Source organism: Patagioenas fasciata, chromosome 1 (assembly GCF_037038585.1).
Source record: "Patagioenas fasciata isolate bPatFas1 chromosome 1, bPatFas1.hap1, whole genome shotgun sequence".
NCBI lineage: Eukaryota > Metazoa > Chordata > Aves > Columbiformes > Columbidae > Patagioenas > Patagioenas fasciata.
In genome coordinates this window covers 149,847,358-149,864,647 of record NC_092520.1, presented here as the reverse complement: position 1 = coordinate 149,864,647, position 17,290 = coordinate 149,847,358, and the positions used below count along the sequence as shown (strand labels likewise).

The 17,290-nt window shown below is 45.1% G+C and overlaps 1 protein-coding gene across 1 annotated transcript in view; it reads left to right on the top strand.

The window, feature by feature from the left end:
- The window catches only part of NINJ2 (ninjurin 2), a 49,893-nt gene extending 33,591 nt beyond the window's left edge, over positions 1–16,302 (top strand). Inside the window, exons 2-4 of the mRNA XM_065852122.2 lie at positions 12,407–12,638; positions 14,667–14,851; positions 15,745–16,302. Coding sequence (XP_065708194.1) covers positions 12,407–12,638; positions 14,667–14,830 — 396 coding nt within the window. The 3' untranslated portion in view covers positions 14,831–14,851; positions 15,745–16,302. The remainder of the gene's footprint in view (positions 1–12,406; positions 12,639–14,666; positions 14,852–15,744) is intronic.
- The last annotated feature ends 988 nt before the right edge of the window (positions 16,303–17,290 follow it).

Genomic DNA, 17,290 nt, shown 5'->3' with positions numbered 1-17,290 from the left:
GGTATAGCTTGCTGTTGCAGCACCATCATGCTGCACTAAAAAATGGAAAGAAAAAGGAAAACATCATCATCCTACGAATCCTGTGTCAACACAGCAAGCCATAAACTCAAACAACAGGATGAACCCACCCTTGAAATTCCTCCAGGAAGACAAGAGAAAGCCAATCTTAATATTTCTAATTATCAAGAAAAACCTTCCACACTATAACCACCTTAAACATCCTCCCTGAGCTTTACGGTACATCCTAAGGCAAGGCTTTGGCCCAGCTTTCAATTAAATTATTAATAGGAACAATAGAGTCAAAGTTTCCCAACTCAGATACCTCAGGTTGTTAAAACCCACATAAAGCAACATGACACCAGATAGGCTGATTTCAGATTTTCCTCCTCTACCCATGGTTTCGTAAAGATGTTGTGCTGGATCTTCCCTTTGTTCCTAATGTATGAATAGCTCCCTTGGTGACCCAGTTAGCTGTGTCCCTTGGCGCCAGTGCTCCCTAGCGAAAACACCTTGCCTGGGAATGCTGGGTCCCCTACAAGACCTGAGCCTCTGCAGGGGCTTAATTACAGAGCTTGGACTCTCTGAGTGACATCGGTTGAGATCTCATTGGGTCTGTGTCATTTGGAAAAATCTGCACCAGGGAAAGAAAGTAAAAAAAAAGGAAGGAAAAACCCTGAAGAATTGCTCTCTTGCAATCTTTTTCCTATCCTAAACTTCTTCACTCTCTCCAGGGACTTGTGTGGGATGTGAGAATACCCCACAGAACCAGTGCTGCTGCCTTTCTGCAAGCAGACTCTGCATCTGGCCTGGTACGTGAGCTTGGGTGGGGAAGCTGGGTCTTGCACAGCGCTAGTTTCTTCCAGAATAAACTTCCACAAACACTAATTGCAGCAGAGGACACCAATGCTTATCTTGGTGGCTTCCAATTTACTGTATAGGGAATGTAAGTTGCAGACTCCAGTGAAAAGGCTGTGGTTGGAACACACTGCTCCACTTGGGGATGGTGTGGGAGGATGGCTGTCCCACTTTCCCTGTACTAGCTGTCAGAAGGTTCTAAAAGCTGGGGAAAAGCACCCAGAGCACATGTCACAGGGCTATGCATAGGAAACAGGGCAAGTAACTTGGCAAGCAGCAGGGAGAAAGCTCTCCCAGGGCCTTTAAAGAGACAAGCAGGTTTCTGCACACTGGGTAGTTTGTGGAAGCTGCTGGGAGGGAAACTGAGACTGAAGGAACAGAATCACCATGCAAAGATACTTTGTTTGAAAAGTTTATGTCTCACCCAACAATTTCTCTGATTCTTTAGAATTAGCCTTTTTTTAGCTTAATAGAATGTTCTCCTAATTCCAGTTTTACAGACTAAAGGTGTGGTTTTGGTTTTTTTTTTGCCTTTTGATGTGAAGTGATTCCACCTCAAGGTTCTGGCAGCTTCAGGTTTTTGTCACATATGGCCAGAAAAAAAAAAAAAGGGTTCTTGCAGAGGCACAAAACCAAAACCAAACAAAACACAAAACAAACAAACAAAAACAAAAAACAAACAAACCAAAACAAAAAAAACCCACCACCCTGACCCCATCTGGGTTTTCCTTTTGGTTCAGGTTCATGTAACTCCAGCTAACAGCAGCAAGACTGCAAAGAAGCCTGAGCATTTCCTTTGCAATATCGTCCTCAAAACAATGTTGGCATCTCCGAACAAAAGACACTATATGTGCCAATGAAAGAGTGGGATTGTTTGGTTCCAACAGTGGGCAAGGACTCAGCAAACTGCAATCTGAAGGGAGGTAATGCTGCTTCTGTCAGAAAACTAGATCAAATTCTGGGTTACTTCTGTCACAGGCTGCTTGTGCATTCCTAAGAAAGCTTATTTGTGCCTGTCATATCAGGACACCCACATATGATGTGGTGTCTCTGTGCCACTTGATTCAGAAAATAATAGCATCTCCTCCTTGTGGGACACAGCTTCTGCAGTCGAGGTATCTCCTTCCTGACTTGAACTACAGTGACAATTTTTTCCAGAAGATGAGCATAGCAAAGAGCCATTGTATTCAACATCTTACCTGCTCACAGGCTTTAGAGCAGCAAAAGACTAACCTTAGCTGCTTAGAAGGAAACACCTCTAAAGCATTTCATTGAGTGTTTTCCACTGCTTTAAAACTCTGAACTTGTAAATGTTTCCCAGCAGAATGGCAGACTGTTTCAGAGATATTGCTTATATATGTAAGACACCTCTTGAGCATACGAGCTCACTTTTCTCAGCTGCCTTTTGAGGATGCCTAAGAAGTAGTCATCTCTAATAGTCCATAGGATACAGGTATAAAAAAAAAAGCTGCCTTCCATAGTGGGAATTTTTTCCAAGTACTTTCTTGACTCAGTCTTGATTCATATGGACACTTTTTGAAGCAACACTTGCCTAAAAAATTGCTTAATGTTTTGCCCTTCAAAGGAGAAATGAAATTTGAGCCAGTGAATCCATACTCAATTAAGAAGCTTGAATATACGCCTTGAAGGGCTAATGTAGCAAGGGTAGGAGAAAGAAATGCTCCATATTTGGGACTTCAGAAATCAGCTATGTTCATATCTTGTCATGAAAAAATAGTGCTTCTAGTTGCTGGCAGCCAGGCATAACTGCTCTCAGGTAGGTGAAGTTTTGTAGTGAACACAAGAGACTCAAAGGCAGGACACTGGTCTTGTTCTGCACTCTGCCATTCTTCACTGATTTGCGATCATGCCTCTAGGCTCCTCAGCTGGTTCACTTGTCAAAACATAGATAATAGTTACACATGTAAATGCTCTGCACAAGCTAACGATCAATCACATCAAAATTCAATTAAACTTTGGGGAACTTCCATGCTTCTTTCTCTAACAGAGTTCAGAGAAGAGGCCCTGACTGAATCCCAAGCTCCATTGTGCCAGTTACTGTACACACAAAAAAGAGTGAGGCATTTTCTTGTGCTGGAAAGCTCTTAACATATGAGAATTCAAACAGTTTTATCCCTATTTTTACCAAGAATCCAAGACAGAAATTACATAACAACTCAGAGCCAAGTTCAGACCTCTCCAGCTCCTAGAACTGCCTTTACTTATACAGTCCCATTCTTGTCCATTTTAGCCACAGCAGTAGTGAAACCCGCTAAAGTGTAGCTAAATAACTTGCCAAAAAAAAAAAAAAAAAGAAAAAGAAAAAAAGTAAAAAAGTAAATCCAATAACGGGAGCAAAAGCCTTAGTCAAACAATAACCAAACCACAAGCAGAAATGCTAATGCAGTCACCCCACATAAAGCAATGCTAAACCTACAGCAAACAAACGAGACAGCTCTTTAGCCAGGCTTGGAAAGATGCCAGGGATGTGCTCAGTAGTACTCAGAGGTGCTTCCACGCATGCTGCCGAGAACAGAGAACACAGCCATGCTACTTTCGAGCATGGCAACTCGTGTCCTCTCCAGGCTACCCATCTCCCCAGCCCCAGCGACCCAGTAGCCACCTTCCTTGGCACAGCAGGCACCCAAGCAAGAAGCAGCCCCACAAGCCAGAGCTTAATGGAAGGGCGTTAACACTAATTGAATCTGAACAGCCATAGCCATGCATCACTTTGCATTTTCTCATGTTAAAATGCAACTGCCATTTGTTAGAGCACTCCTAATGTGTTTAAAATCTTTCCAGAAACAGCTGATGTTGTTCCTAAGCCTGACATTCTCAAGCAGCCTAGTACAGACCTGAGATGCTGCCCTGCAGACTTCCCAACCCTGAAGTCCCTTGCTAAGTGCAAATATCTGCCCCTACAACTCCAGTTACTACGTGACTAGATTCTGTATTTAATACCTAGTTTGGCTAGCCTTGGGAAAAAGAAAAAATATACAAACAATTGGAATTAAGGACTTATGAAAGTCCTTAACAGCACCTTTTTTTTCTTTTACCTCTCCTGATGGCATCTGGCCAGATGCTCAGCTGCAAACTGACAGAACTCAGAATGTGCCAGTTCTCAACAAAAATCAGCAGATTCAGCCTTTTTAGATCCAGAGATTGTCTTGATTTCCTGGCACAAAAGGAAGCTAAACCTGGCGGTTTTTGAAGAAAGAGAATACCATGCACTCAGGTGAGACTAAATCAGCAGGGTCTGTTTGAAGATGCTGGTGAGCACTGCAATAGGAGACAGACACTGAGCCACAGGACAAAGACGTTGTGTTAGCACACACGTAACTAGAAAAAATGCTTTGTGGATGAAAGACTTTATAAATAATAGAGGGACCAAAACCCCTGAGTTTCAGTGTTTATGGATGTGATTTCATTCAGCTCTGTCTCTGTTGAAAGCCTCGGTCATGTTGTCCCCTCTTTCCACCCAGATTCTCACAGCTTCTTTTCTCTGGAGAGCCCTGAGCAACTCAGAGGGTGACCAGGGGCACACACAAGTCAAAATCTGCAAATGAACCTGAACTCCAGTGCTTTTGAGTGTGGTTTACCTGGGAAACACTGCAAGATATAAGGCCCAAAGGGAATAGGAAAAATCACCTACCTAATTTCATCATTTTCAGTGGCTTACGTGCATGAGGAATTCAGTCCATGTTTATTCTGTACACAACACAGGCACATATCACAGCTCTGCAGTAGATCTTAGCCATCTCTCTCCCTAGTTATCATCTACATGAGCATTCTCATTATTTTACAGAAGTGGAAACTAAGAAGGGCAAGGAGGATGCTCCAAGCCATCCAGCAAATGACAAATTAACCTAGGGATTCCTCCCATGAATATCAGCAGATGAGGGCTGGAATGGTTCTGTATATAGAGTTACAGGTCACTGAGTGAAAAGAGCACAAGGGACCATTGCTAGGTACTTGTCCCATACTATTTATTTTTTTTTTTAACCCTAAACATCTGCTACAAACTACAATCAGAGGTAAGTGGACCTTTGGTCTGATCCAGTACAGCTGTTACTATGTTCCCTCAGTTTTAGAAATCAACCTGACACCTCAGCATTGGATGCAAACACCCTTAGACTGGAAGAAGTTCAAATTTAGGACCTTGGTTTATGAATGTTTTGTATTAAAATGATTTATATGGACACATTTGCTCTTTGGATCTGGCAGCAGCCTGCGATCAGGCCCAGTTTTTCTTAATATTTTGGGCCACAAGCCATCCAGCTTGGGGATTTATTCATCTTAACGTGTTTAGCTTTGTAAGCACAATGCAGTAGTCACTGTTGTGCCTCCCGGCTGCTCTTCTATTTTTTATAAACTCATTTTTTCTCTGCTAACCTACTTTTAATTTTTTCTTATAGAGCTGTTTTTATGCTTCCCTCACTTCCCCCTCCCCCCACAAAACAAAACAAACAAAAAAACCCCAACCAACCAACAACAATGACCACAAAAAACAAACAAACAAACAACCAAACAAATCAAAACACAAACCCCAACCACCACTGGGTTAAAACTACTCTGGGTACTAAACACTAGTGACTTGAATAGGCTCCAGCTTCTATATCCTGGCTTTGGAAATAATTGTTCCCACTAATCCTTTTGAGTGCATTCCCAATTCCATACATTCAAAGAGCTGTCCCCCCACCACATATACACACCCAATTGCTTCTGTTCAACAATCAGATATCATGCATCAGCACATTGTAATTGCTGCTGCCAAGCAGTTCTTGAGCCCCCAAACCCACTAGTGGCTTCTGACCTATGGATGGAGGCTCCTCTGCCAGTATCACTGCCCTTCCCACCTTGTCCTCATCCCAGCTACCTGGAAATGAAAAAATGTCTTCTATTCCAGCTCAGTCCTGCAGCCTGCCAGTCGATTCCTGGATCCCTTCAATTCAGTATCATAAATAAACTTAACGATGGAGTTTAATATAGATTTGGCAAGACAGTTATTTGAGCGATAAATAATTTATGTTGCCCTGTAGCATAGGAAGCCATGAGTGGTGTCTGAGAGTGAACGGATGCAAGAAACTCACCATACAGCAAAGCAGAGTGACAAAGGGGGAAAAAGAGTTGGGGAGACAGTAACCCAAAGAAGGGGGTGCATGGAAGAGAACAGCTCGATAGCAGGAAAATGTGTGAAAGAAAGACAAGGTAAAAGGCACAGGGTAAGAATGGAGGAGAGAACAGAATAAGAGGATGAAAGGAGAGAGAAGGAGCTGAACAGATAGGTCCTGCAGAATGAATGAGAGACCAGCAGCAGTGTGGAAAGGGAGGAACGGAGAGCCGAGCATGCACATTCAATGCGACAAGCAGGTCTCTGCAGGCTGCAAGTGCTGCAGCCAGCCGGAAAGGAGAAGTCGACAGCCGTGTCAGCTGAAGGGCAAGGAGAAGCACCCCGGCTCCCGTGGGGCTCTGCCACCTCCTGACTCGCCCTGCTTCTCTCTTCTGCTCCCCCCATCAAACACAGCGAGAGCACTGCCCGGCCTCCCTACCCACTTCCAACCCTCAGGTGTACATAGCATTCAGTTTTGCTGTTTGCCTCCCGCTCCTGCATGGCCTCATTTCAGGGAGCTGCAGTGAGAATACGAGGCCGGCCTTCCAGCTGGGTAAATCGGAGAGGTGGTGCTGGCAGTCTCACCCAACTACACTTTCATCCCTTTGTCAATAGAAGTGTCCTACTTAGGCACCCCTCAGCTGAAGGATGGGAGTCCTGAGTGCTGCACCGCAGTGACATCTCTACCCGAGAGAGCTCACCAAGTTTGCCTGTGGGCGTGAGATGAGACACAGGAGGCGGATAAAGCAAATGGAGAGTGGGAGTTTGGTGACACTGGGGAACGCGAACAGTGCTTAGCAAGCACATGGGATCCATGCCTGCCATTTGCCTAGGCTTCCAGTTCTGAATAGGTGCTGACCCTCAGCTCCTGGAAGTTACTTTTTGGTTGGAGAGTTCTCATTCAAAGAGTTGGCATCAGTGAGCACTCTGTTACACTGAGCAGTGACCTGTCACAGAAGTGGAGGAACACCTCAGAGGAAGATCTCCATCAGAACTAGGCCCATACATGGGAAGAGCCTGGGATAACCAGGAAAGCATCCCTGATTTATTTTCTGGGAATTATCCAACATGAATTGAATGCAACACAACCATTTGGCTCTGAGCAGGACCCCTAGTGAGTAGAACAGATGGCTATATTAAAAGGGAAATACCCTAAGCACAACCGGACTAGCTGACAGCCTCCAGAGGCCAAAGAAGGGGACTGGCCCTGAACACTCTGTTTTCCTTTTTCCTGCAGCATCCATGACAAGGTTTACTATTACTTTTGTTCATGGAATGCAGCCAAGATGCTCGCTGTTGTGCCAAACTGGAGAAAAACAGCCTTTGCCTTGCAGAGTCCACAATATAGCTGGTATTGCCCAGAGCATTCCCTGCGTGTCCCTTCCCTTGCACACATGTGGCTGTGCACAAACCTGTGTCCTCACCCATGGGCTGACACACACAGCTCTGGCAGGGAAGTCCAAGCTGCTCCTAATTGCTGCTGCCACCATCTCTATCTGCGCATAAGCATGGCATATAGATCAAAACTATTAAAACTAACTCCCTTCATCCCAAGCTAAGCAGTCAGGAGCTGCAGGGAGTGAGTTTCTGTGGAAAAGCACAGTAGCTAATAACAGTGCACTTAAAAGTAGAAGTATTGATTGAGAGCAAGGCCTCCTACCCAAAGGGAACTATGCTCCTCTCATACCTTACAACATGGTGACTCTGTGTGTGCTTTAACCTTCATCAGCTAATGTTTACAAAGTACTTCTAAAGCTGCCAACTGGCAAATACCATGGAAAAACACCTCAGATTTTCCCCAATGATATGTGTGTGTGTGTGTGTGCAGCTGGCTGTTTATCAGCCGGGATCCCCGTGGCGGGCATCTCTGCACCTACCCCTCCGAGTGCACGGTCTACATTCATGTCTCTGTTTTCTTTGGCATCCTCCAGCATTTTCTTTGGAACTAATGGGCAATAATATAGTTTTTCCTCAGACATCCCCCTCTTCCAGAGTGCTCCCATGAAGACGATTACCATTCTCATACTTGTGAGCCTCATGCCGTCCCTCTGTCTCTTTCAGGCTGTTCTCCCCTGGGGATAGGGTCACAAAACCCACAGAGCACACAGATTTGCAATTAGATCTGCTCCTTTTTTTTTTTCCCCCCTGCCCTGAAAATACAACAAGAGAAACTGTAGTTTTTGTAGAAATTGTCCAAGTAGCTTTAAGAAAGCTCTGTGCTCTCCTCAGCCCAAAATCTACAAGCTTTGGAAAGAAATACTTAGACGAACCTCCTCCAAAAGTTTTCAGAAGAAAGTAGCTATTTCTTATAAAAATAAGCGCATAATAAAAAGCAAAGAATTTCCCTTGAAATCTAACTTCAGTGGAAATTTTTCAGGTAGCTTCAGTGAGCTTTGGATCTCAGCATGCCCTCTGGTGCCAGAGCCAAGTTTCACAGGCCTTTGGACCTGCCAGGTCCCTACAGCAAAACCAGAGAGAGAGTTTAAAAAAAAGTAAATCCCATGCTTGTGGTGATATTAATCCTTCTATCTGTAAGAATTTCTAAAAAAAAAAATCCCCAAACAAACAAAAAAACACACACACACAAAAAAAAAAACCAACAAAAAACCCAGCCCCAACACACCCAGAAAGACCCAATCAAACAAACAAACCCCCCCAAAAAAAAAAAAAACACAACATAATAGATGTGAAAGTTCAATATTTTTGTGTGTGCTTTGAGTAAGAATAAAGCCTGAGTTATAAAACATTGATGGGTACCTCACTCAACCCCTGTAGTGATCTGTATCGCTGCGCCACATTTACGCAGAAGGAAGCAGAAAGGGGATTTGCCTGAGGTCAGACTGAAGCCAGCAGACTCTTTGCAGGGGAAGAGGCTGTCTCGCATGGAAAGCCAAACATCCAGAAATCAGACCTGGCAGCCAAGCTCCAGCACCAGTTCAGCCAGCACTATTCTGTGACTGGGCTGGAGTTCTCCAAATCCGAATTTCCCTGCCCTTAAAAAGCGAGAAATAATGATACGTGCCCCGTAAGAAACTGCTGCATACCATTAGGTGCTGTTTTCCAGCAGACATGCTGGCTCTGAAACAATACTTGCGAGATGAACTTGGTGTCTGATGGCCAGATCCAAGTCTCCTCTCTTTGAGACAATACAGAGAAGAACAGGCACTGGTCCCCACTTTCAGAAAGGTTAACACTTTCAAAGTTACTAGAAAGATACCAGCTCTAGCCTAATGACATAAATCACTTTGATGAGCCTTAAGCTATGTCCTGTGACTTGACTTAGGAATCCGTTTGCCAAAAGAGAATCATTTAATCTTCCCAGTGATCCCACGTAACCCCCCACAGCTGTCTGGGCAACCCTGCTGCAGAGAAGCCCGAGTTGCTTGTGACTCAGCTCCTGAGTGGCAGCAGTCTACAGGACTGAACGTTAAGACAAAGCAAAAGCAGCAACGGTCTCAAGTTTTAAGAGCTGTGCATGCATTGTGGCAGCTCAAAGAGTCACAGCCATGTGTGCACACCCACAGAGGCAGGGGGTAGCTAGTGACAGCTATGGCACCAGGCATCCAAAGCAAAGCCAACCTCCTGCATTAATCAAAATGCCAGGTCTCTGAAGACTTCTGGTTTGTTTAAGTCTCTTGTTCTTTGAGGCCCAAGACTTGCATTCACAGCTGCTGGACTGAAAGTGAATAAATACCCTGTAAAGGCAAATCCATAGAGGAGACAGATTTCTTTAACTTTCACCTGCATCATAAGGACTCCTGCATTGTAAGGATGCCAACATCAAACTGGTTGATTGGTTAGTTGCCTAAATGAAAGATTTGTGTCCAGCTTTCATCACCCAGTAACCTTTTGGCTACCTTTCTGGATCTACTAAGCTTGGGCTGACAAAACTTGGAAACATGAATCACAGTTTTGCACTGTTCAGTGCAAGGGTTTCCCAGATCCAGTGACTCCACATCAGAGAGTGGTGCCCATCCCTGTCTGTGGTATCATGTCCAAACAGGGGAGCATGCCATTGTGTTCATTCACACAAGAAAAGCCCTTGTAAAAGTTGTCAATTTTTATTGCCTTATCATCTGAGACACAGAGCTCAGTGCATTGCAACTCTACCCCATTTCACAACCCAGGTATAGGAGCGTGGGGGCAGCTGAAAAGGAGGATGTGTTTTCATTCAGCAAGGGCTCCTGACTTGCTTTATTTATCTCCACATAAGCAAGTGGGAACAGATGTCTCAGCCTCCTTGTACCAGTCACTCAGCTAACAAAAGCGCTGTCTTGTTTGTACAGTGCTCTTGTTCTCGCACCCTTAACTCATCATTACGCAGATATAAACTATCAATGCCCAGCCTTATGATGCTGCAGGGAGGAGGGCTGACTCTGCAGAAAGAAGGAAGAAAACACACGAAAGGGGCCAAATCTCAGACCTTGCACCACTTGGTACAGGCACCACTCTGCTGTGACAGGATCGTATGCTTTTAAGTCGGCTAAGAGGGGGCAGTAACTAAATTCAGGTTTTTAAGACACGTTCGAAGGATTGGAGCTTTCACTGGCCTCCTTTCTCCAAGATGAGAGATACCTCTCTTCCAGCCCAGACACCAGACAGCAATGTTTAAGAAGTCTGGAACACTTATGCACCACCTTAGAGTCCTTACCAGCTCTCTAGACTTCTACTTTTAACTCCTTCCAGTATCTTTAAACTTCTACCTTTGACAGCAAGAAACACAAGCTTTGCAGAGGAGCCTCTTAACCACAGTAACTTTACTGTTAGAAACCACAAGAACTGCACGCTTTAAGCCAGGGGTGTCAAACTCATTTTCCCTGGGGGCCACATCAGTCTCACAGTTGCCTTCAAAGGGCCAAATGTAATTTTAGGACTATATAAATGTAGGAGTAATGCTTTAAGCTATACTCCTCCCGCCCCCCTAAAAAAAAATTCCCCCAAAGCACTTTCCTACCCCAATCCAGCCCCTTCTTAGGGATCACAAGTCACCAGTAGTTCAAATTGGACACAGTCCTTCCCACCAGCTTTCCCACACCTTTCTCACATGAGGGTGATCGCCAGCACAGGCCACAACCCGCTCCTGAAATCCACCTCCAGTTTCAGGATCAGGCACAGAACCACACACAGCTGTCTCCCAGGGTCACTGGCTTTGCTCCCGCTCCCACCCTTGCCCCAGGATGCACAAGGAAGCCAGAGACAGCAACACGAAGCACAAGCCATAACCCTTTCCACGTGTCATGCCCAGAATATGGAAGAAAGATTACATTTTCTACTGCATCTGGTACAAAAGGACTAAAATAGGACTTACCATTTGATGTAGGCATAGTTCTACTTCCAGTGTGTACCTGGAGAACTCTTCTACCACTCTCAACAAAAGAGGTCACCTTGGCCTTATCTCCAGATTTAAAGGGTCATCTATCGGACAGCACTGAGAGCAAGGCTGCTGGTCTTTACTACAGCTGTCAGAAGGCTGATTACTGAGAGCTGAAGCCTGTCTGCTACATGGAAATGTTGTTTTTCATTTGTTTTTTAAGAAAGAAGTTTGTAGCTTGCTGCAGATATCTCCAAATCTTTTGTAACTGTTGCCTTTGCAGGTGGTTTATTGCCAGCTGATGGCACTCTGGGTGAATGGAAAACTATAATCCCCTTTTCCATATTTTGTTTGTTTGTTTTCAGCATATGAGTCAAGACAGGTAACAGAGGAACTGAGAAACTCCGCAAGAAAAATAGAGAAAAGTGGATGGCTAGAAGCAGCCAAACGACCCACAGCTTGTAATTGGGTTAAGGGCAACCAGGTGATTTACCCCTTGTAAATACCTGTTTCTTTCCACTGACAAAAAATGTGCCTGAGTGATTAAAGTTAGGTGTGATGGATCCCACCCCTTGTCTCAGTGCATTTCAGTGCTTGATGTTTTGATAAAATTGTGTCCCTGGTTTCAGAAACAAAAATGTGGATTGTCCCATCTGCTCCAGCATCTTGTTTAAGACAGTAGCCAGCAAAAAGTGCTCAGAGGAGACACAAAGCCCAGCCACTGATTGTTCCTTGAACACTTGACCCAAAGAGAAGATCTCTCTCTAATCCCCTGCAAGTTTGAGGCTTGTCTGTGCCCTGAAGGAAGAGAATTTAATATTCCTTGCAAAATCCCTAGCTCTGGGTAATCTACATTATTGTAACGCTAGACAATCTTGTTTTCCACAAAAATACCCAGTATTTTTCTAACCTTACAGAGCTCTTGATCACCACAAGTATCTTGTGGCTATTAACATCATGAGGTGACTGTGAGGGGCAACCGAGTGCTCTCAGCATGTTTAAAACACACAATTTGACTCTTTCCCAGGCTTTCCAGACAAACCCCAGGAGGAGACAGCAGCCTGTCCAAGACGGCAGGCCTGTTAGCTTAGCAATTGCACTGGTTCATGTGGTTTCTCCCATCTCGCCAGGGTGTGAATCCTCGGCTCCGGCTTAACGGGCCGATGAACATCAACCACTACGCGACGAAGAAGAGCGTGGCAGAGAGCATGCTGGATGTGGCGCTCTTCATGGCCAACGTCACGCAGCTCAAGGCGGTGCTGGAGCAGGGGTCTTCCTTCCAGTACTACGTCACCCTCATCGTGCTCATCAGCATCTCTCTCTTCTTCCAGGTGGTGATTGGGATTCTCCTCATCATCACTGGTAAGGCGGCTGCCGAGGCATGTGCACCCTTGTAGGGTGCTGCTGTGGTGGGGGGCCCCATGGCTTGGACAGCATGGGGGTGGGAAGGAGAAGCCTCTTCCCCAAAACTGTTCCCCTTGGCTGCAACGAGGGCTGCAGGATGGTTGAAGACAGCTTGATGCAGCTGGTGGGGAGGTCTGTGTAACTGCTTTTTAAAGCGGGGAGTGGGTTGGTATTTTCTCCTGCACAACAGCTCTGAGTACTACTCTTCCTTCACTTCCCCACTGCTGAATCCCTGTTGCAGGGAGAGATGGGTTTTGGGCCTTTTGCTGCCCATCCTGCAGTCTTCCCCATCATGCAGCTCCTGCAGACACATTTTAGCTGCATCTTCTGCCTCACTCAAGCCAGGGCCTAACCGAACGACTTAGACAGAGGTATTTGAGCCAGCACTGTGCCCTTGTGGCCAGGAAGGCCAATGGCATCCTAGGGTGTATTGGGGAGTCATCAGTAGGTCGAGAGAGGTTCTTCTTTGCCTCTACTCTGCCCTGGTGAGACCACACCTGGAATATTGTGTCCAGTTCTGGGCCCCTCAGTTCAAGAAGGACAGGGAACGATTGGATAGAGTCCAGCGCAGGGCAACAAAGATGATGAAGGGAGTGGAGCATCTCCCTTATGAAGAAAGGCTGAGGGAGCTGGGGCTCTTTAGTTTGGAGAAGAGGAGACTGAGGGGTGACCTCATTAATGTTTATAAACATATAAGGGGTGAGTGTCACGAGGATGGAGCCAGGCTCTTCTTGGTGACAATCAATATGAGACAAGGTGTAATGGGTTCAACCTGGAACACAATTGGTTCCACTTAAATATGAGAAGAAACTTCTTCTCAGTGAGGGTGCCAGAGCACTGGAACAGGCTGCCCAGGGGTGTTGTGGAGTCTCCTTCTCTGGAGACATTCAAAACCCGCCTGGACACATTCCTGTGTAACCTCATCTAGGTGTTCCTGCTCGGGCAGGGGGATTGGACTAGATGATCTTTTCAGGTCCCTTCCAATCCCTAACATTCTGTGATTCTGTGATATACCCTATATTAACCTCACAGTTAACCAATCCTCCTCGTGCCATACAGACAGTATGTTAACAGCAGCATTTCAGACAGGATCGCCCCACGCTCCATCTGATACAAGAGTTGCTACGTTTCAGTCTCTAACACATGCTTGGTATTAAAAGTCTGCAGAACTCTGCCTTTTCCTGTATATCCTCTGTAGGTTTGGGGGTTTTGTTTTGGTTTTTTTTTTTTTGTGTGTGGCACACAGGATCGGAGGCTACAGGAAATCCTGTGACCTGTTCCTTCCCCTGCCCCACATGGCACAGCCTATTTTGGTGGCAGCCATGGTGGCTGGAGCCAGCTGTGAGGAGAAGGGGCACAGGGGACCACAGCTGAGGGCAGGGAGCCACAAGGCTGATGTTCACATGGCTTGTCAGCCAGACAGCCTCGGTGACCAGGGCATTCCCGTGGCTGAACTGATCAATGCCCATCAACTAGGGCTGATCTCCTTCATGTACCCAGGTGTCTCTTGGTTTGAGGGTGAGGAGGGAATTGATAGCAGTGTCAGCACATATGTGAGATCATGGTGTCAAGGAAGAACTGGTCTCCCAACCCAAGTACAATGTCGCTGACCTTGTCCCCCATGTCACCCGACCCTCCCTTGCCATGTACCATAGCCATGCAGTGGCAGGGAGTGGGGGGCACATGCCTGGCTAGCATGCAGCAGTAATTTGGCTATTTAGGGTTGGCCCATTGGAGGGCAATGGCATCTCTGTGGCAAAACAAAGATATGACCAAAAAAAGGATGTTTTTCCTCTGCTCTATCCTCTTACGTTGTCCTAGGGCAAGCTGTGTCCTCTGTAAAGTTCCTGGGACTATTCCCTTATCTCTGTGGTCACAGTACCCAGGGGCACTATGGACATTTGCCAGGCAGGGATTGCTTGCAAGGACCGGAGGACTTGGAGTCAAGCTACACATCTCCCTTTCTTTCTGCTTTGTATCGCGCAGCTCGATTGAACCTGAATGATGTTGCAAAGCAACCCCGCCTGAATATACTCAACAACACTGCCACAGCTCTCATCTTCATCACGGTCATCCTCAACATCTTCATCACAGCCTTTGGGGTGCAGAAGACTGGCCTCTACCCTACCAGGAATTTTCGACCTTATTAGGTCATGGGGCAATGCAGTCAGGTAAGAAAGGGGTGAGTTCCCATCACTACCAGCCCCTGGAAGGGCTCTCAGTCTCACAAAACTTCATTGCAAGGTGGAGAAAAAGGCAAAGCTGCACAAGTTAACAAAGCCTTTCCAGAGGCAAATGGTTATCCAACGAGCATCTGGGGCCATTGAACAAATTCCCTCAGAAGACGAGGATTTCTCATTGGTTGGTCTTTAGAGCAAGAACACCTAACATCCCAACTGCTGGGATTTATCGGCAGCAAGTGGTTTTCAGAAGGCTGCAGACCTCAGGCTAGATATGGATAGCAGTTGGGGATGGGAGCTAAATTTGGGAAAGAAAACCAGGTGCCTTCTGGGAGGTATCCCAAGATGGCAGCGTTATGTGAGAAGAAGAAAAAGAAGGTGCTGGCAAGGTGGAGGTGAAAGAGCTCTTCACAAGAGTCAGTGTGGTTTGGCAGGGGCTGTTTTAAGAATCTACCTCTCATTTTCAAGAGAGTCTTGAGAATAAGAGTCCAACCAAATGCTTGAGTTCCTGTGCAAGGTCAATGAGGAAGTGACATGTTCTTAGGTCAAAAGTGCTTTAGGTGAAGAAGCAAAGTTCACATCTCTTGTTTACATGACCTGCAACATGTAAACATAGTTTAAATGCAATATACTGGGGCACCAGCCAGCAAGAAAACTCTATAGTCACATGATAATGATGATGGAGGATGCAAAGGCCAAAAGCCTCTACAAAAACACTGCTGCCATGGGATCCAGAAGGGTGGGAGCACTGAAGAGCAGCAGCCCACACCTGTAGGGGTGGCTCCGGTGCCGAGCGACCCAGTGTGTTGTGACTGCTCCTCTCTGCCCATGCAGCGCCAAGGAGCCTGCTGAGACCTTACTGGTGTTTCTTGTCTTCCCTGCAGGACCTGGGCAGTGTGGCTGGTGGGAAAGCTCTCCTCTGTTTTCACTGACCTCAGCAGGAGCCCATCGACGAATCCAGAGAACCGGGTTAAACTTTCAAAACTGTGTACATGTCATGGTATACCGGCCCCTTACCGTAATGCTTTTGTAGTTCTGAAGGGGTGAAAACATTGCCTTTCAAAGCTAGAGCAAACTTTGCTAGATAAAGGTACAGGAACAGCAGCAGGTACACAATTTCAAAGCAGAGTTTTGTAAATCTCATCTCTTATTTTAGTTGCCTGCTTCACATAATCAATATTGGCTCATTTTGTAGAGAAGACTGAATGGTTTACTTTGTAGGGTAAATAAATGATAAAACTCCAGCTTTTTTATCTCAAGCATAATTTGCTATACTTAAAGCAATTCTGTCTAATAGTTTACTTCCCTAATGATGGACTGGTTTTCTCAAACTAAAAAAGAAAAAAAAGAGAAGTTCTCATGGGAGGATAAAGTGTATGTATATCAGTGTAGCTAAAACCAGTTCAAATGCTTTCCTAGTTGTTTAAAAATAAACACAACACAGTTAGCATTGGAAAATTAACCATGACAGAAAATAGATATTATGGCCTGACGTCTTTGCCAGGGACCTATCAGGAATGATGTCAGAAGAACCTGACAATATTTAGTAGAAAATGAAGAAACATTATACATAAGGAGATACTCTAGGCTTATTGCCACAATGAGAAATGAAAGATGCACAGTGTATTACTTTATTAAAAAATTACCATTACAATTTAAGGTCTTATCACTAACATAAATGTTTTAAAAACATATCACTTTTATATTGACAATGCCGGGAATTCTCTTGTATTAGAATAATTTGTTTCCTTAAAAAAGGTCTTTGAATTAATGATTTTTCAGGTTTTATTTGAAACAGTAAAAATTTTTGTCCTTAAATTTTGTAGCTCTGTAGTCATGCTAAAAAATGGTATTTTAATGGCCTGGTATAAGCCTGTTTAAATAATGACATGCTTTTCTGATTATTAAATGATTTTTTCATTGTACGGCAGAATCGGAGTTCAGTATGGATTTTTCATTTTGCGTACTCTTGCCATCACCGAGAAAGAAATCTCATGAAAACGTCCACATATTGGTCTTCAGGAGCCATTGGGAATGTCTGACACTAAAAATAACTGATATGGGCAAATTTCATTTGTGCTCTACATCTGACTTTATAGAACTAAATTTTTGCTTAAGTCACAGGTGGTGCTTTTTTTCTGGAGAGGATGTGAAAGATCTTGCCTAGGAAAGCTAGGCAAGGCTATGGGCCAGCACCAGCTCGTACCTGCAAAAGGACAGTGGCTTTTTTGCAGCTGAAGGCAAGCTGTGTGTAAAGAGTAGGTTGGAAAACACCAACTACACATTTACCAGAACTTAAATTATCAGAGCTGAGCAGAGTCTGGGATGTTTGCTGAAACAGGTAGACTTGTCCTCCACGTTCTCTGGGGGATGGCAGGTCCGGGCGACACAAAGTTTGCTGCTTATCCTGCTCCTCAGTCTCTGTTGAGA